This window comes from Acanthochromis polyacanthus, chromosome 13 (genome assembly GCF_021347895.1).
Source record: "Acanthochromis polyacanthus isolate Apoly-LR-REF ecotype Palm Island chromosome 13, KAUST_Apoly_ChrSc, whole genome shotgun sequence".
NCBI lineage: Eukaryota > Metazoa > Chordata > Actinopteri > Pomacentridae > Acanthochromis > Acanthochromis polyacanthus.
Window position 1 is genome coordinate 31,941,657 of NC_067125.1, and position 26,378 is coordinate 31,968,034.

Here is a 26,378-nt window from a genome sequence, read left to right on the forward strand (position 1 = left end):
GGAGACTCCTGTCTAACCTCATCTGTCATCCTGTCCATCACCATAGCAAACAAGAAGGGGCTCAGAGCTGATCCCTGATGTAGTCCCACCTCCACCTTGAACTCCTCTGTTACTCCTACAGCACACCTCCCCACTGTCTTACAGTCCTCATACATGTCCTGCACCACTCTAACATACTTCTCTGCCACTCCAGACTTCCTCATACAAAACCACAGATCTACAAAGACACAATGCAGCTCCTTCTGACCTTCTCTGTACTTCTCTATCAACATCCTCAAAGCAAATATTGCATCTGTTGTACTCTGTCTTGCATGAAACCATACTGCTGCTCACAGATGTTCACCTCTGCCCTTAGCCTAGCTTCAACTACTCTTTCCCATAGCTTCATCGTGTGGCTCATCAGCTTTATTCCTCTGTAGTTGCCTCAACTCTGCACATCTCCCTTGTTCTTAAAGATGGGCACCAGCACACTTTTCCATTCCTCGGGCATCTCCTCACTGTCTAAGATCCTGTTGAACAACCCAGTCAAAAACTCTACTGCTACCTCTCCGAGACACTTCCATACCTTCACAGGTATATCATCAGGACCAAGTGCCTTTTCACTCTTCATCCTCTTCAATGCCCTCCTCAATTCATCCTTACTAATCTTTGCTACTTCCTGGTCCACAACAGTCACCTCTTCTACTCTTCGTTCTCTCTCATTTTCCTCATTCATCAACTCTTCAAAGTACTCTTTCTATCTTCCCATCACACTATTGGCACCTGTCAACACACTTCCATCCTTATCCTTTATCACCCTAACCTGCTGCACGTCCTTCCCATCTCTGTCTCTCTGCCTTGCCAACCTGTACAGATCAGTTTCTCCCTCCTTACTGTCCAACCGAGCATACAAGTCATCGTAAGCCCCTTGTTTGGTTTTTGCCACCTCTACTTTCACCTTATGCTGCATCTCCCTGTACTCCTGTCTACTCTCTTCAGTCCTCTCAGTGTCCCACTTCTTCTTAGCTAACCTCTTTCTTTGGATCCACTCCTGCACCTCCTCATTCCACCACCAAGTCTCCTTATCTCCTTTCCTTCCAGATGACACACCAAGTACTCTCCCACCTGTCTCCCTGATCACATTTGCTGTAGTTGTCCAGTCATCTGGAAGCACCTCCTGACCATCCAAAGCCTGTCTCAACTCTTTTCTGAAAGTCATAAAACACTCTTCCTTTTTCAGCTTCCACCATTCGGTCCTCTGCTCTGCCTTTGCCCTCTTCATCTTCTTCACCACCAGGGTCATCCTACACACCACCATCCTATGCTGTCTGGCTACACTCTCACCTACCACTACTTTGCAGTCACTGATCTCCTTCAGATTACACCGTCTACACAACATGAAGTCTACCTGTGTGCTCCTACCTCCACTCTTATAGGTCACCCTCTGTTCCTGCCTCTTCTGGAAGAAAGTATTCACTACAGCCATTTCCATCCTTTTTGCAAAGTCAACCACCATCTGTCCTTCTGCGTTCCTCTCCTGGATACCAAACCTGCCCATGACCTCCTCATCATCTCTGTTTCCTGCACCAACATGTCCATTGAAGTCTGCACCAATGACCATTCTCTCACTTCTAGGGATGCTCTGCATCACTTCATCAAGGTCCAACCAGAATTTCTGCTTCTCCTCCAGCTCACATCCTACCTGTGGAGCATACCCACTAACAATATTGAACATCACACCTTTTTTTTTTTTTTAACTTCAGGCTCATCACTCGATCTGACACTCTTTTTACCTCCAGGACATTCCTAACAGACTCCTCCTTCAAGATAACTCCTACTCCATTTCTCTTCCTATCTACACCATGATAGAACAACTTGAACCCTGCTCCGAAACTTCTAGCTTTACTACCTTTCCACCTGGTCTCCTGGACACACAGTATGTCCACCTTCCTCCTCTGCATCATGTCAACCAGTTCTCTACCTTTTCCTGTCATAGTTCCAACATTCAAAGTCCCTACTCTCAGTCCTAGACTCTTGGTGTTCCTCTTCTCTCTCTTCCTACGAACACATCTTCCTCCCCTCCTTCTTCGACCAACAGTCGTCCATTTTCCACCGGCACCCTGTAGGTCGACAACACCTATGGCAGTCGTTGTTAACCCTGGCCTTGACCGATCCGGTATGGAAGTCATACATTTGATTCGCATGTTTGATTTGGCCAAAGTTTTACGTCGGATGCCCTTCCTGACACAACCCTCTGTATTTATCCGGGCTTGGGACTGGCACAATAAGACACTGGCTTGTGTTCCCTTGCGGCTACATTGATCTTTTACATGCAATAACGTTATGATATTTAATGAAGCCATGCAAAATTTTACCTTCACACTGTGTAAATATTTTCTGAGTTACAGGCTGTCAAAGTACATTGGGGTTGGCAAAAATTGCACGTTTTTTGAATCAGCATTATCTTTTCCCACATTTTTGTGCCATTTTAAGTATAAGTTATCGCTGTATGACATTTCAAGAGGGGAAAAAAAAGAAAAAAATACATTTGAGGTCTGACAAAAATTGCTCCTAAATCAGATTTACATCTAGTTTAGGGGCTATGATCTAAAGCAAAAAATAAAAATCATCTTCGCTCAGCACAAATTTTGAATTGCAAATGCAGCATCAAAACCTGATTATATTGGAAAACTACTTTGACACAGAAGAAATCATGGTTATAAAATGAGCTTGGTGTCAAAACGTAGGTAAAAATAAGACCTTTGAATTGCTGTAACTTGTTTGGACGAACCACTTATTACATCACACATGTGGTCATACGAGCCTTCTCAAAATGTCATTTCAAAAGTGTTCTTTGGTGAAATTCTACAAAGCAGATGCTTGTTTCTATGACTGTAATTCATGGACATTACAAAATGGTGCATTTTTGTTCCTGAAAATAAGATACATCCCATGTTCATGATGCCCAAAGCTGATTAAAAAAAATCAGCAATTTTCTTTTTTAAATTTTTAGTTTGTGACACCTGGAATTGATCCAAATTCATTTAGTTGCAGTTTGTAACAGAGCTCGGACGTGTTTTTAGAGGCCCGAAAATCTCATGTGGCGATTAAACATAAACAGCTCATTCTCAGGAGGTCAGGTGGGAACTTTCTTCAGCTTGTGTTTAATTTACAATTGAATCACCCTTCAATCCAACTAAAACAACACATCTAAAGTATTACATAAAGCCTTTGTCCCACTCCTGCTATTCTGCCTGTAACCTGTTCCTGTTTTGTTGCTTCTACCTGCTCTGACCTGCCTACCAGCTGTGTCCTTTGGACTCTACTGTCCGATCATGTGTAAGCTTGTTGACCTTTATCTTTCGTTACACAACTTTGTAACACCTACTGGACTGCATCTGAATCCTCAACCTTGTGTTTCATAATTGAAGCATGTCAATAAAAACAATGACAACCTTTCTCCAAAGATGGGTGCCAAGTTCCTCTAACAGCTAACTAGAGGTTTATTTGATGATCATGTATCATCAATGGCATGTAAGGCTCTCAGCTTGATCCTCTCACTCTGTAAAAACTCATTATAACAAATGTAAACCACTGGAACCTCTGGTTCTGTCACCATCATCCAGTGCAATTTTTTTACTAACCTCCCCAGGTGGCCTTATGAAGACCTTTCACCATGATATAAATATAAAGAAATCCAGCCAAGGCGAAGTGAGAAATGGTGTTAGCTAGAGCAGAACCTCTGTAAAAAAGAAAAAAAGAGTAATATTAGCTATATCACATAAGCAGTAAGGATGATACTGAAGAAACCAATGAAACATACTCACGCCACTCCCATGTGCAGTACGTAGATGACAATGTAGTTGATGAGAGCATTGAGAAGATTCACCACAACACCTGAGATTATCTGTGGCCATATGATTCCCTGAAAGAAAAATGCCACTTTTTCTTAAGCACAGGTAAAGCGAGAGCTCAGATTTTTATGTTTTTTTCCTTCATCGGAAAGTAGACATACAGGGTGATCCAAAAGTTTGGAAACAAATGAAAAGTCTATAATCCAAACAATATAATGTTATTTCAATAAATCAGGACCACAGATATATTCAGAAGAGTATCAGATTAGTGTAAAACAAACATATTTCAACATGTTCATGTTTGTTTCTTATACAAAGACGTGAACGTTTCCACCACCTGGTTACACTTGTATCTTCTGGAATGTACCTTCATTTATGCTTAGGAAGGTTCCTCAAACTGGCCAGTAAATGTTGCCTCATAGTACTTTTGGATGTTTAAAAAAATTAAAACTGTCAGATACTTTACCATCAAGAGTTTTGAAATCTGACACCGATGGCCTGCATTTTGAAGTTATGCTCTAGCATACCTGGACCTTATGATTCTATTAATTTTCTTCCGAGTTATTGCACTCGACAAATACCATGCTTTTAAGTTATTTTATTATGGTATACAAAAATGGGGAAAATAAGAGTGAATTCATGCACCCCCAACTCAAATAGACACTGCAGTTAAACTTTGTTTCCAAACTTATGGGTCACCCTGTATAATTTACCAAATCATAAACACCTCTGTACCTGCTTAAGATTTCAAACACTGTGATTATTTTGACAAAATCGTATTCTGTCATGTTGTGAGTTCTTGAGAAGCGGAGAAGATCTGGTCATTACTTGTTTTTTTTAAATCCTGACCTCCTAGCCATCCAAATCCAGACAGTATTAATCAATAACAGTAGTTGAGAAGCCTGAAAGTTCACTAATCGAACTGTGTTGTTTATTTGAACCAATCTATTGTTTCATGGATACAAGAAAGCAAGGGCTTCAGTTTGTTTTTAAAAGTGGGGGGGACGGAGACCACAGCACTTTGAGAAAATGTCGAAGAACGGCGGCAAAATGCCACAAGCTGGATTCAAACTCACAACCACCGCACCAAAGGCAGAGGCATGAACTGTTGAGCTATCGGTACATATGGATAGGGGGTGTCTCTGGGCCGCTATAGTACTAATTCTCCCGGGCCGAAATTTTGCCCCTGCACACTTCTGGTCGGAGCTTCCACTTGGCACAGGCGCAAATTTAGCATCTGCGCGTTTTTTATTTATTTTTTTAACCTCACGAAGGTGTGCTGCGTGTCAGTGCAACTCTCAGCCGAGTGCGGATGGTGCGTTCAGGAGCGTCGGAATTTTCTATACTACTGAAAATAACTGGGTTTACAACGGCTTACATGTGAAGAATTTGAATGTGTTGGAGAAAAAATGACCCCTGACAAAAAGTGGGGGGGACACATCCCCACCGTCCCCCCCTAAACTGACGCCTATGCAAGAAAGCAAATCACAGGCTCCAATTTGTAGAATCAGACTGCATTTGTTTCAGCTCATCAGAGATACTTAATGGTGAAAAATAAGGAACTTACCTGGCATTGCAGAAATCTTGTTTCTAATGAATACATGAATGCAGCCTGCAAGAGAAGCAACAGACAGAGTGCATATATTAATGTGTGATTTGCACATTTTATATACGATCGGGATCAAGGGCAGCGGCTGCCACCATATATTGGACACAAGGCCTGTCTGCAACATTTTCATATTTTGGGATGTTAGATTATCACTTCACCTGGAACTGCAGGTCTATATTTCAGGCAAAAAAGTGGAGACAATCTGAACTCCACACAGATATAACCAAAGACAATTTTCATTTTTCCTTTAAAGATGTTCAGGCATTAGACCACTGCAAGCATAGTCTTTGTGTATAAAGGACCAGAGTTTATGTTGAACCAGGATCTTAGATGTGGCTTTCAAGTTGTAATATTCTTTACTGTATACCCTGTCTATGTGTTCTAGCTCTACATTTAAATTAATTGAATGAATATTAAACCAAAAAGTCCTTGCAATTGAATTTTCCTGTTTGAAAAAGACTCAACAAAGAAAACACGACATTATGGGTCGGAAAAACTAGAAATCCTGCATGACAACAGCAGATAAGGGACAAAACTAAAGCTAATTGAAACAGCTAATGGACTAAAGATACATTAAACCTAGTCCAGCTTAGGACCAGCAGTTTCCCTCTTCATTAACATAGGTTTGGATCAGAGCTTTGAACTCCCTCAGAGAGACAGAATCATCAACTGCAGTGATTTTTTTCTGAAGGTTATTTCATGTCTAAGGTGCCAAATAGCAAATAGCCTTTCTACATAGTTGTGAGCAAACCCTGGGCACCTTAGTACAGTTTTTTATCACATCTGTCACTGCAATATCGACTCATCCTCACACACATCCTCACTCCTGACTGCGAGAACTCACTCTGCTGCTTGCTTAATCTCAGTTTTTTTTGTTAAAATAAATGACTTATTTGTTGACCTTCCCCCTGTGTCCTACTCTTTTGAAAATACTAATACATGTCACAATTGGGGGGCTTGTCCTGGAACAAATCAACCATTTTGGTGAAATGAAGTTTAGTCTTGGTGGTAATTTGACCTGATTTGTGTAACAGAGGAGGTTTGTCACACAGTAAGTATATTTTTCAAAACTGGAGACTTTGCTTAATTGTTAAAATTAAAATTAGATGAGCGACATACGTGAGTTTTTCCTTTATCCATTTTGTTTTTGTTTTGGGTGAAACCTGATAAGATTTCTGGTATTGCACAATTTGATGTCTGTTTAGTCACCGGAGTTTCTCTCATTTGCTTTGTGGGCACACTTGCAGAAGCTTAATTATATAACAAAAATTGCGGAAGTGGGTGCAACTATATTCTCCATATCACATTCACAACCCTCTCATGTACACACAAAAATGGAGACTGTGGAGCCACTGATGTTCATTTAATAGGTACAACCTCCACCCTCCCATTGGTCGTCACCTAAAGACGAGGACTGAATTTATTTAGTCAAATATTAGCTTAACTTGAGTTGTTTTATATCAAATTTCCTCATAAGGGTTTGTTACTTTCCTTAACAACCCTCTGAGTTGGCCTGTCATGGACTTCATCTAATTTCACCAGGCGCCACTGGACGATATAAAGTGGTGACAGTCAGCCAGTCCCTCCCTCTCCCACCTTGTTTGAATATGTTTTGTTTGTTCCTTGGTTAATTTCTGTTTCGTAATTCTCTACAATAAACTTCTGAAATCTGTGAAATAACAGGTAAAAAAAATACAATTTTTTATTTCTTAATCATATTTACAGAATTTTTGTATTTCAAATAACGGCAAATAATTTGCATAAATATTACTTTTTCCATCTGATCGACAATAAAAAACTAGTGCCATTTTATGGTTTAACCCAAACCAGAATATCCTGAAAAATAACAGGAATTTGTTTAAAAAAAAATTACAGTTACCGACATGCATTTTTTAATAGTGTATTAAAATGAGACATACTCACAGGAAGTGCTGGCATGAAGATCTTCACATACATCTGAGACATCCTGGAAAGAGAATTTCCATCAGAATTCACAGGAATTATACGTTAAAATACAAGAAACTAGAGGAAGGAAGTGGATTTTGACAGCAGCTAACTTGGCCACATCTGGTTCTTGTCTGACAGCCAACAGAAGGGGCTCTGTGTTGACGAGGATCGCCCAGCAGGGGAAACACGCCAGCAGCAAAATGAGGATCGCTCGCTGCATAATGACTCCAACTCTCATGAGGTTTCCACTCCCATAGGTCTACAAAAATAAGCATATTTTTATGTATTACTACTGTCCTCAAGAGACTCTTCACTGTACTTGATAAAATGATGTCATAAATAGAGATTCATACCTGAGAAACCAGAGTATCACATGCTGACGCCAAGCCAAAGCCAATAGATATACCTGTGACGTTAATGACCTGACGATATAACAGGCAGGTTAAGTTTAGCTCTTCTATTAGTTTAGCTTCGTAGTGTGCAAACATTAACTTACTGCAATGGCTAAAGTAACTCCTGCCAGCTCCGTCTTCCCAAGATGACCACAGAAAACAGTGCTGACAAAACTCACAGCAAAATCCAATAAGTTGGAGAGAATCTGATGAGAAATGTCCGAACACAAGCAACAAAAAACAAACATATCAGTTAACTGGAAATTGGCAGTCTTTGAGGCCTTCAGTCTGTTCCATATGCTGTATGAAAAAAACATTTTTTCAGTTGAGGTCATTGTTCATTGTTAGGCAATGGAAAGTTAGTGTAATCATATAAAATGATATAGTTGAAGTCATTATAGACAAATTAATGTGGAATAATATGGACCTGAGACAAAAGTTTACCTCTTACACTCATGTATGACCAAAAAAAGTTAATTAGCTGTTAAAACTAACGGATAAATCTCCATACAACCGTCATGTAAACAACAATAAAAAAAACAAAACATTTGTATATTCACATTGTCATGAAAAATCACAGAGGCTGCTGTTGAATGATCAAAATGGACCATGACAGTAACAGATTTACTACTGCTTTTGATTTCCTCAACCAGTGAAAAGATTTTGATGCTTTATAAAGATCTGGCCACTGTCATACAATAAAAGACTTGAAATGAGAAAATCTTGTGATCAAGAGGGGATTTATTTTTATTACTTTTTACCTTGAGGGGCAGATTTACTCACATAAATAAACACTCCATACTGATTTGACAAACTCAGTCTTACTCATAAGACATCACTGACAGCTGCTCTGTCTCTTGCCATCACATCTAAATGTACTGGGTACTTTTAGCATCATGTTTCAATGCACTGCTCAGTTTGATAGCTTACAGCCTAAAGTCTTACAGACTGTATCAGTAGGTATAGACTGTATATAGTGAGTACTGGTGAAATGGGACACTTCCTGAAAATTCTACAGACTGATTCCTGTGACTCCTCGCCCATAGGAACGCTAAAACATTCTTGTTCTTGGATTTCCACCAAGGCAATTATACAAATTATATTTGACCCAATCCAGGAATTTCATTTCTTTTAAGACAGCAAGCATTTTGTGATCACCAAATGCATTTTATGCATTAAAATGACTGAGAGGATGATCCCATATTAACTATATGCAGTTGGCAAAATGGGAAATCAACATAACTCCCATTTTCCAAAAGAGCAAAAGATGTACAGAAGTGATTCTTGGTCATTTGATAAATCATTACATCCCCTTCCAAAATAAACTGGAGTCAAGTGATGAATATTCTTTTTTTTTTTTTTTTAAATGCACATTTTGAACGACTATGTGGACATTAAAATGGGATAAATTGTGACTGTATGTGATGCCATGCCTAATTTTAAGACTTCATCTGAACTTCATTTTCTTCTCCTCAGCAGCTCATTAGAACTGGTTTCGGGTTGTTTTATGTACTCCTTGAAAATATTCTCACCTAATATTCTGACCTAATTTTTAGGGCTGTTTCATTTTAACAATACTCACTCTACAGACTAGAAAAGGTTCGTTAGACCTTTAAAGACCTGTAAAATTCCCACAACGTCAAAAATAGTCGCCGTGAGACCGCAGCCAGCCAGATTCTATCAGCTGGTGTCTTCGCTCCTTTTTTCCGGGAACGGGAAGAAATTTTCCTTGTAACACTAGTTTAAAGGGTGTATTTTAGCCCGAAACAGATCTTTTGTCTCAACCCAACAGAGTATATTTGGTGTCTAAACTTGACCGAGTGAAACTGAAACTAGTGGAAGTCCAGAAGTCTGTCATCTGATCTGTCTGTGATCTCCAGAGAGAGGAGTCAAATATCCACGCTGGTGACGCCAGAGGATCCGCAGAAAAACGGCTCTTTTTGACGTACTGGGGATGAAAACGTGCTGACTGAGAGTGTATTTAATTACATACTACTCACCACCGGTCCAGCCAGTTTTGACAACTCGAGGACTTCGCTCTTGAAGCCGACAGGGATCAACATGCGGATCCATTTCAACATAAAACACTCTTTCCACGAGGAGAGAGGTGCGCTCTGTGCGTAACCATCCATAACTGTCGGTGTGTTCGGCGCTGTGCTGCTGTTGAATCCCTTCAGGTCAATCCTGATCTCAGCGAGAGAGCAAAATGATTAAAGCTGTTGTAATTCTGCTTTCATACGACCCACATGAATCCAGGATGTCAGTCACTTCCGGTTTGTCAGCTGGTCTCGACAAGAAGGTCACGCTTTTAGTCTTTAATCGCCCCCGATGCGTTTTATTCCCACCCCTTTCCATTCAGAACGATAGGATCAAACCTGACACACGGTTTATTATTAACTTGTTTTGGTCTGATCAGCAGAACTCAGTCATCATCAATCCAGAGTGAGGAGACTGTTCAAAAGTTTATATGGAGAATGAGTAAAATTAAAATATTGTTGAACAACGTTGGAATCAAAAAGCAGCCACAAGGTTCAAATAAATGTTTGTATTCTGAAATATTTGTAAAGGCCAGTTTGGTGTTCATTAAATGAAAAAAGTAGCATATGAGAAGACTGGATGAAATATCCAGCAGCTGCTCATATACACTGTAAATATGCCTTCGTCTTAAATCAACTGGGATAGACTCCAGCCCCCTTGTGACCCCAATGAGGATTTAAGTGGTGTATAGGTAATGGATGGTTGTTGATTGTCTGGAAAAGAGTTACTATTTGTTAAAATGTTAATTTGCTCTCTTCTTCCTGAGAAAACTGGATGAAATATCCAACAACTGCTCGTATACACTGTAAAAATGTTTTTTGAAAAAGGTTTTAACCATAATTTTTCAAATCAAATTACTGTTGTTTTTACAGATTTTCTCATTTTTTCTTAAATTAGAGATCTAAATTAGTTAAACCCCATGAAAACATACTTTTTACACGCTAATTGTAATAATAAACAAATAAACACAACTGGCCAAAACTGTAAATGTAGTCCATCCATTCATTATCTATACACCGCTTGATCCTCATTAGGGTCACGGTGGAGCTGGAGTCTATTCTAGCTGCCTTGAGGTGAAGGCAGGGAACACCCTGTACAGTCACCAAGACCAGGCCCTAAATAATGAACATGATTCTGATGTTGACTCTGACCTTCCTTCTTCATGATCATGATCTGTCTCCTCATCCTCCTTAGATGTTTTTTTAATCCAGGAGAGCAGAGAGCTGCTTCCCTGGGTGGCCTGCTGTAGCTCCATTTCTTTGCCTCTCTTGATCCTTTCCCTTCTGGGCATGCTGCGATTGGTAAATTAAAAAAGATCAACAATATCGAGACTGATTCCTGGCATTAGGCTACATCAAGGCAGAAAGCTACTTTTTCTTTTTATCATTTAGCCAATAAGTCACAGCAAGTGTTGGCAACTGAGGATTATGAACAATACACTTGATTCATTTACGTGTTACCTGGTTGGTGGCTACAGTCAGGATGGAGATGCCTGTGGGCTGTGCAGCTGCCATGCGCGTGTCCACTCCTTGTGTTCACGTTACGAGATGGCGCAGGGCACGGCACAGCATGGCACGGGTCGTGTGTGTGTTTAATGCTTACGTTTTTTTAAAAAAAGTTGAGATGCGAGGGCACCTGCTTGATACCGAGGGCAAGGGACAAGTGCTCTAGCACCACTTGATGTCTATCTGTGCATGCCACTGGTCTGAAATTAATGAAGACTTAGTCTATGCATCTTCATTAAAACACTTTTATTGCAGTGAAGTCACAGTTCTTTCTTTCTTTCTTGAATGACAGGTTGACAAATCTGAAGAGTCTCTACCCACACTGTTTCCATTTGAACAGGGTGGTGTTTTGTTGCTGCATTTTGCCAACAGATGGAGCTATTTAACTATAAACCGATTTTCCTCATCGTGTCACAAAGCATCAAAGCTTTTATTGTCACACTGGAAACCTTGACAATGAAATTAAAATGACTTATTAAACACTGATAATTTGCTTAAAAGATGCTCTGTGAGCCTCTTTGAAAAATGATAATGGAACATACGCCGACAACAAAGACAGTTTGAGTGTTTTGGCAAATAGAGTATGTCTGCCTGTATGACTGTCTGTGGACAGATTTTGGTAACACAACAACATCACAACTGTGCAAAATACAGCAACAGAACTTTGCAGGTTTGTGGTAGAGATTAAAATTTAATCAGAGTTTGAAAATGGATCATAAGCACAAAATACACTTTACTTAGTCTAGCTTAATTATACTTGTTGTTCCTAGAATTTCTAAAAGTAGAGTGGGAGGCAGAGCCTTCAGTTATCAGGCGCCTCTCCTGTGGAACCTGCTCCCAGTTTGGGTTCGGGAGGCAGACACCCTCTCTATTTTTAAGACCAGGCTTAAAACGTTCCTTTTTGACAAATCTTATAGTTGGGGCTGACTGGGTGACCCACAGGGGTTCGGCTTGTGTCTTCATTTGCACAGCTGACTCCCTCTTGGACGTCCCTTCGTTCTGCCTCTAGTCATGCTGCTATAGGCCGAGGCTGCTGGGGGACTTTTCTTGACGCACTGAGCCCTTCTCTATCTACCTTTACATTTAATATGTATACCGTTATTGCAGTACATTCACTCTGTTTCCCCCTGTGCTATTTCTCCGAGTGTCCCTGGTCCCAGAGCTGGATGCTTCAGATCTGCGGTCGATGTTCTACCAGCTGGTCCCGTCTCCATCATGTCCACTGTGGGATGCTGCTGCTGACCTTCCTCCAGCCCTCTGCTTCCAACTCCCTTTTTCCACCAGTCAACTCTGCATTGCCTTCAATATACTGTTATGCTAACTTACATACTGTTTGAATTTTACTGCTAGTTATATATGGAGTATGTTTAATGTCAGAGCCGTACATCATAAGAGTAAATTATGAGTCAGTTTTCAATGTTAGCTTATACTTTGTTTGTGTCACATATCCTGTCATGCATGTATCCAAATGTGTATTGTGTTTTCCTTGCTTTCCCACCCCTTCCTCTTCTCCCATCCCTCCCCCTTGCCCTCTTCTGTCCTTCTCAACCCGCCCGGCCAGCAGGCAGATGGGTCCCCCCTATATAGAGCCGGGTTCTGCTCGAGGTTTCTTCCCTGTTAAAAGGGTGTTTTTCCTTGCCACTGTCGTCTTTGGGCTTGCTCTGGGGGTCAGGCATATGGGTTTTGTAAAGCGTCTTGAGACGATTTGACTGTAATTGACGCTATATAAATAAAATTGAATTGAATTGAATTGAATTATACCTTATCTATACGATCATTAACACCTTACTGAAATAAATCTTCTCTCCAGGCCATGTTTCTCCATCATCTTCAGGTGTCTTACCTGCAGAACCAAGTACCAAATCCGACTCTATATGTTGATCCAGTTCTGTATCATCTCATTTTAATGTGTACTAATATTGTAACTCTTGCTGAGTCTAATTCAATTAAATTGAAAATAAGGTTAAAGTCGTGGTTATGACGTTTTCTGGTGTTTTCAGGGTATAATTCTGCCACAAATGTATGCTGCTGCTTTGGCTAATATTGCAAACATGTTGACAAACTACACCTTTCTTTACTGTCTGGATCTGGGTGTGCGGTAGGTGCATTCACACGTCTTAGTGTAACATTTTAAATCTGAATAAAATGACCACACATCACTCTGATCATGTCTTACAGTGGGTCTGCAGCAGCCAATGCTCTGTCTCAGATTTACATCTCTACGTTTCTGTTTGCCTTCATTTGGTGGAAGAAGCTGCATGTGACAACATGGGGAGGTGAGGGACAGTCACACTGTAGTGGTGACTGTGATCTTGTTTACTGATTTCTTTCTGCTCTGCATAAATGAACATCTCTCTCCCCCTGCAGGCTGGTCTGTAGAATCACTGCAGGAGAGGGGCTCCTTCATTAAGCTGGCCATTCCCAGCACATTAATGAAGTGCTTTGAGTGGTGGGTTTATGAGTTGGGTGGATTCTTTGCAGGTAATCCAATTGTTTGATGTTTTTCTCAAATCAGGCCGAACAGGACATTACCCGAGAAACCAGACATCATATCAATACTGGTGGCCGTAACACACCTTATACATCATTATCATTTTCAATCTTAACTGGGAGAGAATGACAGAGGTGTGTTTTTGGATACTTGGGTTAATTTGTGCTTGCGTTTAATGAACTATGGAGTGATTATGGAGCTGTTTTTACATGTGAGGATAAAGACGTATTGAATTTTGATATCTGCTTGTTTGCAGGCTGTGAAACGAGCTCAGAAAAACACTCGGCATTATTAAGAACTCCAGCTCTGTCAGATGAGGCGGGTAACATCACTGCTGACCAGACAGGAAGTAATGGGAGTGCAAATTACAGTTTATATTTATGCCATATAATTTACCAAAGTAAAGGGGATTGTGATACTGTCTCCCAGTCGGCGGATGGCTACATGGCTGTGAGTACTGAGTGCTGTGATGGGCCTGCTGAGCCTCAGGGTGGAGTCCAGCAGCTGAAGGGTGGTCGTGTCTCCACCACCCAGCTGATCCTCCGCCGAGGCCTCACCATGTTAACGGCAGTTTCATTTCTCGCTGTGGGAGCCACCGTTCACTTTCTTGTGCCGAAACCGGAGACCCCGTCTGCAAACTTTACTACCGACTGGATCAACAGTACAAAAAGCCCTGATCACATTTTCTCCACTGTGCTGCTCCCGACAGAAGAGTCAGAGTGAGTCAAAGATAACCACAGAACTTCTGTTTAATGTTTCAAACACTGAGGTTGACAAACTCTCTCTCGGTTCTACTTGACAGAAGTCGAACTGAACACATTCACAGAAATTTGTGGATTAAGAGTAGAATTTTTTCCTTCACAGATCAACTCATTGATTATGGACCATTTCACCATTTTTCATTTTCTTTGCTTTCTGCTCAGCCGCTCTCGTGCCTCTCTACGTCCTGCTTTGACATCCGGCTGCGTCACAAACACCTGCATCGCACTGAGCGCTGGTGTGTAAGGAACTACTTTGCTGATTACAACAGACTTTAATCATGTTCATGTAACTAAGTTAGTGACTACTAAGTTTAAAATGATTCCGACAGCCAAGATGAAGAGCATGGCAGCCAGAACGAGGCCTCTACGCAGAATCACGGTCCTGTAAGGGAGTTGTACAGTCGCTGTTTTAACGTCGGGTTCCTCAGCATCTTCAACCAAGTCTAAGGTGTCTATCGGCCCCTCGGAGTCCTCTCGTTCACCTGGCTGGGAACCTGCACATATAAGTGGAAATGTCACATGTTTGTGGTTCTTAATTTAGCTCCAACTGATGAGAAAAAAAATGACAAATATCTTATTAAACTGTTCTATGACTGGTGTTAAAGGAGTCCCAAAGATCCTGAAACTTCACAAAACTTAAGTTCCAAAAGCTCACAATTGAATGTTTTGTCAAATACACTTTAAAACAAATTCTTTTTCATAATAGTAATTTCCTACCACAACAGACAGCAAGCCTGATTGCCGATTACACAGCTAAAGAGGTAATGATCATTATTAGTAATTAAAACCTGCTAATTTAGAGTTGGCCGCGATTATGGCCAATTTGGAATCTGCATTGAAGCCAGAATGGTAAAGCTAAGTAGCTAGCTATTGAACATTTTACTGGCCTACATATTCTTGAAATGATCAGCCACAGTTGATGAATAATTGGTTGGTAAACTAGAATTTAATAATAATAATAATAATTTGATTAATAGTTCAAGCTATTTATAAATGGGTCGCTTTTCTGCTTTTCTCTATTTCATATTATTCTACATTGTGAATTGTTTTGTGTTTGGATTATTATTCCATAGACTGAATTAACCAACAGCAATCTGGAGGTATTTTATTGCCAAAAATCATTGATCAGTGAATCAAAACAGCACAATGACTGAAAATACAAAGAGCTGTTAAATGCAGCCCCAGATTGAATGCATCTGTGCTCAAACTGGAATTTGGTTTGTGACTTGCCAAATTCATCCGACTGATGACATTTACTTAATTTGACTACAAATTTGCTCAGAGAAAGACTTACTTAATTTGCTCAGAGAAAGACACTAATGACCACAATCTTCAAAACTAAATGAGAATTTGGGAGCAGAAAATGGATGAGAAGAGAAAAACTTAAAACAACAACAGTAGAAAGAGTACTGGATGAAAAATTTTCATTTCAGATATATACTGTAAGCCCATTACAGTGATTATACGTAGGCGGAAACATTGGCCGTAAACTCAGAGTGACTTTCTCAGCTTTGGCCAGCACTTACTGTATTTACAAGAAGTAAGTGACTCAGATTATACTTTTGAGATTTTATTATTTTTATATTATTGGTTTGTGGCAACAACCTTCACAGCACAAAGGAAAAGACTTCAGCCTGAAGTACTGAAGAAGTTACTCATGAGTTAATGTGTTGACTTTTATAATATTTAACTAGAATCATCAGCTTTCCTTCTCGTATTACAAAGCATTCTTATGGCCTGTAGTAAAACAAAGTTCAGGGTCAAAGATCTTGGTCTTGTTTTCCTTAATTTAATATTCTCAGACTAATTCTTATTCTCAAATTTTCAGTCAGCACTATTTCGCTCATTGAATGAATCCAGGTAGTGAGGAGGAATTTCTTATTTCTTGCACTGAACAGTAGAAATGCGTTTCTTCTCTAGCAGTATACTTACCATCAGCTGTGGTGCTCTTGTGCACTCCTGCTCTGATCTGAGCCTGAAAGACAAAAACAGAGTGTGAACTTTAATTAATACAGAAGCAGACTTGGGCCATTTAGAAAGAAAAGATCTACCTCTGAATACTAACCTCGACTGTAACTTTCCTCCAGTTCAGTCTGACCAGATAGAAAATCAGGAATGCGCATTGCAGTGAAGCACAGGTGAACAAACCAGTCCACAGACCTGAAGAAAATAAAATCACATTTTGCTTTAAGAGGAAGCAGATGTTGATGTTTACTAAAAACAGGGACAAAACTTGAAGCATCAGTAAGGCAGAAATGTGGTAGCAAACAGCTAAAGGCTAAAACCTCTCTGCTGTTAATCTTACCCTTGATTCCCATTTTGGCTGCAAACATCAGTGACACTCCAAGAGGAAGACCAACACCATAATATCCCAGAAAGTAGCAAATTGCTCCAACTCTCTGTTTACCTGCTCCTCGTATAACACCACCCGAGGAAGCCTGCTCACACAAAGAGAATGTGGTTGGACTCACTTAAAAAAGGATGTGGTAAACTTTGAAAATGCAGTTACACACGTGGACAAAATTGTTGGTACCCCTCAGTTAAAGAAGGAAAAACCCACAATTCTCACTGAAATCACTTGAAACTCACAAAAGTAACAATAAATAAAAATTTATTGAAAATTAAATAATCAAAATCAGCCATCACTTTTGAATTGTTAACATAATTATTTTAAAAAAAACAAACTAATGAAATAGGGCTGGACAAAAATGATGGTACCCATAACTTAATATTTTGTTGCACAACCTTTTGAGGCAATCACTGCAATGAAACGATTTCTGTATTTGTCAATGAGCGTTCTGCAGCTGTCAACAGGTATTTTGGCCCACTCCTCATGAGCAAACAGCTCCAGTTGTCTCAGGTTTGATGGGTGTCTTCTCCAAATGGCATGTTTCAGCTCCTTCCACATATGTTCAATGGGATTCAGATCTGGGCTCATAGAAGGCCACTTTAGAATAGTCCAACGCTTTTCTCTCAGCCATTCTTGGGTGTTTTTGGCTGTGTGTTTTGGATCGTTGTCCTGTTGGAAGACCCATGACCTGCGACTGAGACCAAGCTTTCTGACACCAGGCAGCACATTTCTCTCCAGAATGCCTTGATAGTCTTCAGATTTCATCGTACCTTGCACACTTTCAAGACACCCTGTGCCAGATGCAGCAAAGCAGCCCCAAAACATTACTGAGCCTCCTCCATGTTTCACCGTAGGGACAGTGTTCTTTTCTTCGTATGCTTGGTTTTTGAGTCTATGAACATAGAGTTGATGTGCCTTACCAAAAAGCTCCAGTTTGGTCTCATCTGTCCAAAGGACATTCTCCCAGAAGCTTTGTGGCTTGTCAACATGCATTTTTGCAAATTCCAGTCTGGCTTTTTTATGAGTTTTTTTCAGCAGTGGTGTCCTCCTTGGTCGTCTCCCATGAAGTCCACTTTGGCTCAAACGACGACGAATGGTGCGATCTGACACTGATGTACCTTGGCCTTGGAGTTCACCTTTAATTTCTTTGGAGGTTGCTCTGGGCTCTTTGGATACAATTCGAACGATCCGTCTCTTCAATTTGTCATCAATTTTCCTCTTGCGGCCACGTCCAGGGAGGTTGGCTACTGTCCCGTGGGTCTTGAACTTCTGAATATGAGCCACTGTTGTCACAGGAACTTCAAGCTGTTTAGAGATGGTCTTATAGCCTTTACCTTTAAGATGTTTGTCTATAATTTTTTTCGGATGTCCTGGGACAATTCTCTCCTTCGCTTTCTGTTGTCCATGTTCAGTGTGGTACACACCTTTTCACCAAACAGCAGGGTGACTACTTGTCTCCCTTTAAATAGGCAGACTGACTGATTATGAGTTTGGAAACACCTGTGATGTCAATTAAATGACACACCTGAGTTAATCATGTCACTCTGGTCAAATAGTTTTCAATCTTTTATAGAGGTACCATCATTTTTGTCCAGGCCTGTTTCATTACCGGTAGTTTGTTTTTTTTAAATAATTATGTTAATCAACAATTCAAAAGTAATGGCTGTTTTTGATTATTTAATTTTCAATAAATTTTTATTTATTGTTACTTTTGTGAGTTTCAAGTGATTTCAGTGAGAATTGTGGGTTTTTCCTTCTTTAACTGAGGGGTACCAACAATTTTGTCCACGTGTGTATACATGAAAAAAGTCATGAGATCATGTTTGGCAGAAATACATACACTTGTCGCATCCAAAAGGATAAACGGAGCATAAAAGGACATGACATCAGCAACCCTTTTTGTGATTTCTCTGAAACAAAAGGGACTCAAAGTTTATAATTTGACATTATGTTTAAAATTTGACATTGATATGTCAAGTTCTTTCCAAGATGACCCACTTTTAGCACATTTTGTCGCACATTGAAATTTCCAGATACGTTTGAATGACAATATCTCAGGAACTACTGAAGTTAAAAGCATAAAAGTTTCAGTGGTATCCCTCATTATGTCATTGATTGATAATGTGGAATATTGTAGATCAGTCAGTCTGTGATTATTGGTGAATTGTGGAAAGTTAACCTGTCATGAAAAGTGCAATCTTTAAGCTCACATTAACAATAAATTGATGACGCAGAAGTCAACTAGTGTGTATCTATACATACAGTGATTACGGAAAGTATTCAGACCCCTTGAAATTTTTCACTCTGTGTCATTGCAGCCATTTGCCAAAATCAAAAAAGTTCATTTTATTTCTCATTAATGTACACTCAGCACCCCATCTTGACAGAAAAAAAACAGAAATGTAGAAATTTTTGCAAATTTATTAAAAAAGAAAAACTGAAATATCACATGGTCATAAGTATTCCATAAGTATTTCCTGTCAAGATGGGGTGCTGAGTGTACACCCTATAAGCTGCAGTCAATTTTCACCTGAAATTTCTACTGAAGATGTACCCAAAGTAAACTGAATGCTGTTCTTGAACTGTTGAGAGTACATGCATGGTTCTGGTCTCATTTGAAAGCTGACGACCTGAATTTTCACCCAGTGCAGTCAGAATTACTCTAGGTGCTATTGGCACAGAGTATTTTATGTTGGAACACACTGAATTAGGATGAATTTTTTTTCGCCTAAATTATTTTCCTAATAAAACACCTGAAAATAAGTGTGGCAGCACTGTGAGAGCTTGAAAACACAAAAGGGCAACAGCCTGGGGTCTTACCTAGTTCAGGTCAAAATTTCATAGCAATACTACAAGAAATGAGTGTTTCACACATGTATTTGTAGAGCTATGCACAGATGTTGTACATTTTTGTACACCCTCTGCACACCCTGGGGACAATGGCATATTTGTGTTTTTTAGTCCGTTTTGACATTATTTTCACTCCAAAAACTCATAAAGAACTCAAAAAAATCACTCCAGAACAGCCCCAGTGTGGACACATAGACAGAGAGGCACAGAGACTCTCTGTCTGTGTGCCTCTCACGCTCCTGCAGCCCAGAGATGTGAACTTCACGGTTCCTTGCTAAAAGAGGCTGTCTTTTATAGTCTGCTATTCAGCAGGCTCATTGGCTTCAAGACCTGTCAGTCAAAAGTTTCCTCTGACGTGATTTGCTCACAAGTTACTAAGGAAACAAGTCCCGTCCATTTTTGTCACCGTCGACAACGGTTGGCTGTTTAGCCCTGGAAGGCCCACCAAAATCACTTGATTGGTTGAAATTAGTTTAGTTTATTTAAAAGGACAATGTGCAGTAACATTAAAAAGATGCCTGCACCAGATTTAGCACAAGCTAATTTCCATCTGCAGTCCTTTGCACAATAAAAATACATAACACTAACAGGTAATAAAATATTGCAGTCATAAAGATGGCATACAACATAGAATACAATACAAATATTACATTAAAAACACATAAAATTCATAATAAAATACACATGAAATTCATAGAGAACAAAAAAAATGCACAAAAAAAGCAGAATAGTCAAAATGTAAGATCATAATGTGCAACAGCTTTACTATTACTGTCTGCTCCATATTTTAGTGAGTGCAAAACTGATGCTCTAAAAGCCAATTTTTGACCTCACGTGAGAAGTTTAGAAAATCATCGTTATTCTTTAGATTGTCAGGGAGCTTGTTCCATTCATTAGTAGCTTTAACAGAAAAGGCTGACCTTGAATAGGCAGACTTTCTCTTAGGAACACTGCAATCTCCCCGTGATACATGAATGAGGTGTCAATCAAAAGGTTAGAGTTCAGCAGCCATTTTGAGAGATGTAGTTCGCTAAAAAATGTTGTACATAAACTTACATAAAGATATGAAGAGATATACAGAGTGTATGGAACGCGCATCGCGACGTGCGCACGCATGAAGCCGAGCTATTTGTGGATTATTTACTGATTTCAAGACATGTTTTGGACAAAATATTATACTGGTTTGTTTTGTCTGGATGCTAGCTTGGATTATGGCCGTTTTTTTGTGGAATATTTTCATCTGTGACCAGTTATGAGCGTTTATGAGCCTTCAAAGGTGAGTTGTGCATGTTTACGTGATTTGTTGTTTGTTGGACAAATGTGTTTATATTACCCGCTGTGGTAATCACATCGCAAAGTGGTTTATACCGGCGGATTCATGAGAATCTAAGCTTTCCATGGGTGTATAATGTTTCTATCATCGAGTTTGCAGCTTTGGTGAATTTTGAAAAATGCTTATGCAGATCTCAAAACATCCCGAATACAGGACGCTGCAGTTGAACGGGTACATTAATGAGAAATATAATGAACTTTTTTTGATTTTGGCAAATGGCTGCAATGACATAGAGAGTGAAAAATTTCAAGGGGTCTGAATACTTTCCGTACCCACTCTATGTGTGTATCTATCTAACCAAAGTGACTTTGGTTATTTTCAAGAAAACCAGATCTTAAATTAAACTCTTATGAGCTATTTCTGTTGTTATCATTATATTTGTCCAAACAAATGTACCTTTAGTTGTGCTAGGCATTGAAATGAACAAGAAATTGAAGATAACAAAGGTGGTCGAATAATTTCTTCCATGACTATATATACCTTGATACACGCCAATAGATATTTAGGACTAATTTCAATGTGCGGAAAAGTGCTGTAAGTGGGTCGACAGGCAGAAAAAATAAAAAAAATCTCAGAAAGCATTTGATATATCTGGCTTAAATTTTTTTTTCACAAAAACATCTTTATAGATATTCATATTATTGTAATCAATGTTTTAGAAAGTTTGAGATTCAATCACCTCTTGCGTGTCACATTTGAGAGCAGTTAAACTTGCTGTTATTCTTCATAATCCTACACAGTATGACTCAGTGTAATTGTGACACACCTTAACCTCAAGTTAATGTGTAAAAGATTATGTAAGCAGAGCTCACAGATTTATATACAGGCAACGGTGTGATTAATGGTGAAAGGTCATTTCAGAGACCAGTTATCTATCCTAGACTGTAAGTATAAATGTAACACACCCTGTAGTTTTTTTGTATGTAGCAACAAGAGCAGTGATTAAAAAAAATGCTGAATGGATACTCACTCATCATATGTAAAGACATAAGCGATATGGTCCTTCAGGCTCCCAATAAGGATCGACAAACATACAGACACTGACACTGTGGAACAAAAACAGCAAAATTTAATTCATATACAGAACCACCACTGTTTCCTGCCATTTATCTGATTTAGAGAGCTTCAAAGATAATGAGAGAAATCAAGGAAATGGGAATACAAGTCAAGTAGAATCTTTCAGTCGAATGTGTGACATTTCCAGGAGATATCAGCATGTAAATGCAAACTGACCTGCACAGAACACTGAAAGTTTAGCAGACAGCTTGGCCTGCTGTGTGTCTCCAGCTCCCAGAGCGTTTCCAACTCTTACATTGCCTGCTATACTGAAACCCAAAGGAAACTACCAACAGAAACACTAGATTAACATAAATAACATGTATATAGAGGTGATTCAGGTCACACAATGAGAATTGGACTCATTTGTTTGGTGGAGCTCACCATGTACGCAATATTTGACAGTTCGTATACAACCGACTGAGCTCCAAGTTCCACCTCACTTATTAGGCCTGTTAAGGATAAAGTGCTGTTAGATTTCACACCAACCGTAGTTCACACAGATTTTTTCAAAAACACCCAAAGTGGTCTGTGACATTACCTGCTAGAAAACCTCCAATCTCATAGGTCCACCACTCGACACACAGCATGACCATACCGGGGATAGCCAAGCGGTAGTATGAGCCCCAGTCCTGGAGGCACTCTTTAGACCAGCCTGTTTATGACAAATCGGATTAAATGTATGCATATATATATATATATTGGAACAAATTGCACATGAATAAAAAATACTGTCAAATCATGTTGTTGTCACACAATAAATTATTAAACCGCTAAGTCCACTAATGGGTCGTTCCATGAAAAAAATCAATCAATTCCTCCCACGAAATCAGCTGTTTTTAGGTGCAATAACTTTAGGATACTTAATGAAGCCATGCAAAATTTTACCTTCACACTGTAAATATTTTCTGAGTTACTGACCGTCAAAGTACATCAGGGTTGGCAAAAATCACACGTTTTTTTAATCAGCATAATTTTTTCCCACAATTTTAAGCCATTATAAGTATAAGTTATCACTATATGACATTTTAAGGGGGAAAAAAATACATCTAAGGTCTGACAAATACTGCTACCAAATCAGATTTACATCCAGTTTAAGGGCTATAATCTAAAGCAAAAAAATCGTCTCTGTTCAGCACAAATTTTGAATTGCAAATGCAGCATTAAAACCTGATTATATTGGAAAACTACTTTGACACAGAAGAAATCATAGTTATAAAATGAGCTTGGTGTCAAAACGTAGGTAAAAATAAGACCTTTGAATTGCTATAACTTGTTTGGACAAACCACTTATTACATCACACACTTTCTAAAAGTGTTCTTTGGTGAAATTCTACAAAGCAGATGCTTGCTTCTATGACTGTAATTCATGGACATTACAAAACGGTGCAGTTTTGCTCCTGAAAATATGATATATCCCATGTTAATGATGGCCAAAGCTGGTTACATTAAAAAAATAAAATAAAATCAGCAATTTTCTTTTTTTAATTGTTAGTTTGTGACACCTGGAGTTGATCCAAATTCATTTAGCTACAGTTTGTAACAGAGCTCGGACGTGTTTTTAGAGGCCCGAAAATCTCATGTGGCGATTAAACATAAACAGCTCATTCTCAGGAGGTCAGGTGGGAACTTTCTTCAGTTTTTGTTTAATTTATAATGGAATCACCCTTCAATCCAACTAAAACAACATCTTTAGTTTGTTTAAAGTATTACATGAAGCCTTTGTCCCACTCCTGCTATTCTGCCTGTAACCTGTTCCTGTTTTGTTGCTTCTCCCTGCTCTGACCTGCCTACCAGCTCCGTTGGACTCTATTGTCCGATCATGTGTAGGCTTGTTGACCTTTATCTTTCGTTACACAACTTTGTAACACCTACTGGACTGTATTTTAATCCTCCATTTTGTGTTTCATAACTGAAGTATGACAAAAATAACAATGACAACCTTTCTCCAAAGATGGGTGCCAAGTTCCTCTAACAGCTAACAGCTAAGGTTTATTTGATGATCATGTATCATCAATGGCATGTAAGGCTCTCAGCTTGATCCTCTCACTCTGTAAAAACTCATTATAACAAATGTAAACCACTGGAACCTCTGGTTCTGTCACCATCATCCAGTGCAAATGTTTTACTAACCTCCCCAGGTGGCCTTATGAAGACCTTTCACCATGATATAAATGTAAAGAATTCCAGCCATGGAAAACTGAGAAATGGTGTTTGCCAGAGCAGAACCTCTGTAAAAAGAGTAGAATTAGCTATATAACATAAGCAGTAAGGATTATACTGAAGAAACCACTAAAACATACTCACGCCACTCCCATGTGCAGTACGTAGATGACAATGTAGTTGATGAGAGCGTTGAGAAGATTCACCACAACTCCTGTGATTACCTGTGGCCAGATGATTCCCTGAAAGAAAAGGGCCACCTTTTCTTAAGCACATATAAAGAGAGAGCTCAGAGCTTTATGGTTTTTCCATCATCGGAAAGTAGACATAATTTACCAAATCATAAACACCTCTGTACCTGCTTAAGATTTCAAACACTGTGATTATTTGACAAAGTCATATTCTGTCATGTTATGAGTTCTTGGGAAGCGGAGAAGATCTGGTCATTACTTGTTTTTTTTTTTAAATCCTGACCTCCTTGCCATCCAAATCCAAACAGTAATAATCAATAACAGAAGCTGAGAGGTCTGAAAGTTCACCAATTGAATTGTGTTGTTTATTTGTGTTGTTTCGTGGATACAAGAAAGCAAATCACAGGCTCCAATTTGTAGAATCAGACTGCATTATTTCAGCTCATCAGAGATACTTAATGGTGAAAAATAAGGAACATACCTGGTTTTGCAGAAATCTTGTTTCTAATGAATACATGAATGCAGCCTGTAAGACAAACAACAGACAGAGTGCACACATTAATCTGTGATTTGCACATTTTTGGATTTACAAAAATGTTCAGAAACATTTAGTCCTACTCAGGATCAAGGACAGCGGCTGCCACCATATCTTTGACACAAGGCCTGTCTGCGACATTTTCATATTTTGGGATGTTAGAATCTCACTTCACTTGCATCTGCATATCTTTGAGTTGTTTCATGCAAACAAGCGGAGATAATTTGACCTCAACACAGAAATAATCAAAGCAAACGTAAATTTTTCCTTTAAAGGTGTTCAGGCGTCAGTCCACAATCTGCAAATACAGCCTTTATTTAATAGGTTAAGCTGAACTAAACGTAGCCAAAGCCTGGCACTCACAAGCAGCATCATAAATAACTACAAATATCTGCAAATAGGACCAGAGTTTAAAATGAGCCAGGATCTTAGATGAGGCTTTCAAGTTGTAATATTCTCTTATTCCAATCGATTTTTGAGTTGGTGTGTTTTACTGTTTATCCCGTCTATACGTTCTAGTTGCATTTAAATTAACTGAATGATTATTAAACCAAAAAGTCCCTTGAGATTGAATTTTCCTTTTCAAGAAAGACTCAACAAAGGAAACACACCATTATGAATTGGACAAACTAGAAATCCTGCATGACAACAGCAGATAAGGGACAAAACTAAAGCGAATTGAAACAGCTAATGGACTAAAGATACATTAAACCTAGTCCAGCTTCGGACCAGCAGTTTCCCTCTTCACTAACGTAGGTTTGGATCAGAGCTTTGAACTCCCTCAGAGAGACAGAATCATCAACTGCAGTGCTTTTTCTGAAGGTTATGTCATGTCTAAGGTGCCAAATAGCAAATAGTTGTGAGCAAACTCTGGGCACCTTAGTACAGTTTTTTGTTTTTTTTTATCACATCTGTCACTGCAATATCGACTCATCCTCACACACATCCTCAGTCCTGACAGCTAGATTTTGCTTCATTGTATAAAAATAAAATTAGATGAGTGACATATGTGAGTTTTTCCTTCATCATTTTTGTTTTTGTTTTGGGTGAAACCTGATAAGATTTCTAGTATTGTGTAATTTGGTGTCTGTTTAGTCGCTGGAGTTTCTCCTATTAGCTTGTCGTACCTTGATTCTAAAGAAAAAAGAAAAAAAAACTGTGGAAGTGGGTGCAGCTATATTCTTGGTAGCACATCCACAACTCTCTCATGTAAACACAAAATGGAGACTTTGTGGAGCCACTGATGTTCATTTAATAGGTACAACCTCCACCCTCCCATTGGTCGTCACCTAAAGACTAGGACTGAATTTAATTAGTCAAATATT

The 26,378-nt window shown here is 39.2% G+C and overlaps 4 protein-coding genes across 5 annotated transcripts in view; 1 reads left to right on the plus strand and 3 right to left on the minus strand.

Annotated features, from left to right (window-relative positions):
• The window catches only part of LOC110966860 (multidrug and toxin extrusion protein 1-like), a 16,755-nt gene extending 6,673 nt beyond the window's left edge, over positions 1–10,082 (minus strand). The window contains exons 1-8 of the mRNA XM_051958400.1: positions 9,782–10,082; positions 7,886–7,987; positions 7,743–7,811; positions 7,500–7,648; positions 7,366–7,408; positions 5,401–5,445; positions 3,807–3,904; positions 3,624–3,721 (exon numbers count right to left, since the gene is read on the minus strand). Of these exons, the coding sequence (XP_051814360.1) occupies positions 3,624–3,721; positions 3,807–3,904; positions 5,401–5,445; positions 7,366–7,408; positions 7,500–7,648; positions 7,743–7,811; positions 7,886–7,987; positions 9,782–9,913 (736 nt within the window). The 5' untranslated portion in view covers positions 9,914–10,082. The remainder of the gene's footprint in view (positions 1–3,623; positions 3,722–3,806; positions 3,905–5,400; positions 5,446–7,365; positions 7,409–7,499; positions 7,649–7,742; positions 7,812–7,885; positions 7,988–9,781) is intronic.
• Positions 1–14,555, plus strand: part of LOC110966863 (multidrug and toxin extrusion protein 1-like) — a 27,452-nt gene extending 12,897 nt beyond the window's left edge. Inside the window, exon 17 of the mRNA XM_051958397.1 lies at positions 14,244–14,555. Coding sequence (XP_051814357.1) covers positions 14,244–14,537 — 294 coding nt within the window. The 3' untranslated portion in view covers positions 14,538–14,555. The remainder of the gene's footprint in view (positions 1–14,243) is intronic.
• The window catches only part of LOC110963331 (multidrug and toxin extrusion protein 1-like), a 59,037-nt gene that overhangs the window by 6,673 nt on the left and 25,986 nt on the right, over positions 1–26,378 (minus strand). Inside the window, exon 18 of one of the 2 annotated variants that reach the window (XR_007946184.1) lies at positions 14,546–14,791. The exons of the other annotated variant lie outside the window; for it this stretch is intronic. The gene's annotated coding sequence lies outside the window, so the exon portion shown is untranslated. Of the gene's footprint in view, positions 1–14,545; positions 14,792–26,378 lie in introns of those variants that run through there. 2 annotated transcript variants of the gene reach the window in all.
• Positions 14,546–26,378, minus strand: part of LOC110963324 (multidrug and toxin extrusion protein 1-like) — a 16,597-nt gene continuing 4,764 nt past the window's right edge. Inside the window, exons 6-17 of the mRNA XM_051958398.1 lie at positions 25,000–25,044; positions 24,472–24,569; positions 24,298–24,395; positions 22,706–22,819; positions 22,549–22,616; positions 22,342–22,450; positions 22,079–22,154; positions 18,766–18,835; positions 16,881–17,013; positions 16,641–16,735; positions 16,508–16,550; positions 14,546–15,069 (exon numbers count right to left, since the gene is read on the minus strand). Coding sequence (XP_051814358.1) covers positions 14,858–15,069; positions 16,508–16,550; positions 16,641–16,735; positions 16,881–17,013; positions 18,766–18,835; positions 22,079–22,154; positions 22,342–22,450; positions 22,549–22,616; positions 22,706–22,819; positions 24,298–24,395; positions 24,472–24,569; positions 25,000–25,044 — 1,161 coding nt within the window. The 3' untranslated portion in view covers positions 14,546–14,857. The remainder of the gene's footprint in view (positions 15,070–16,507; positions 16,551–16,640; positions 16,736–16,880; positions 17,014–18,765; positions 18,836–22,078; positions 22,155–22,341; positions 22,451–22,548; positions 22,617–22,705; positions 22,820–24,297; positions 24,396–24,471; positions 24,570–24,999; positions 25,045–26,378) is intronic.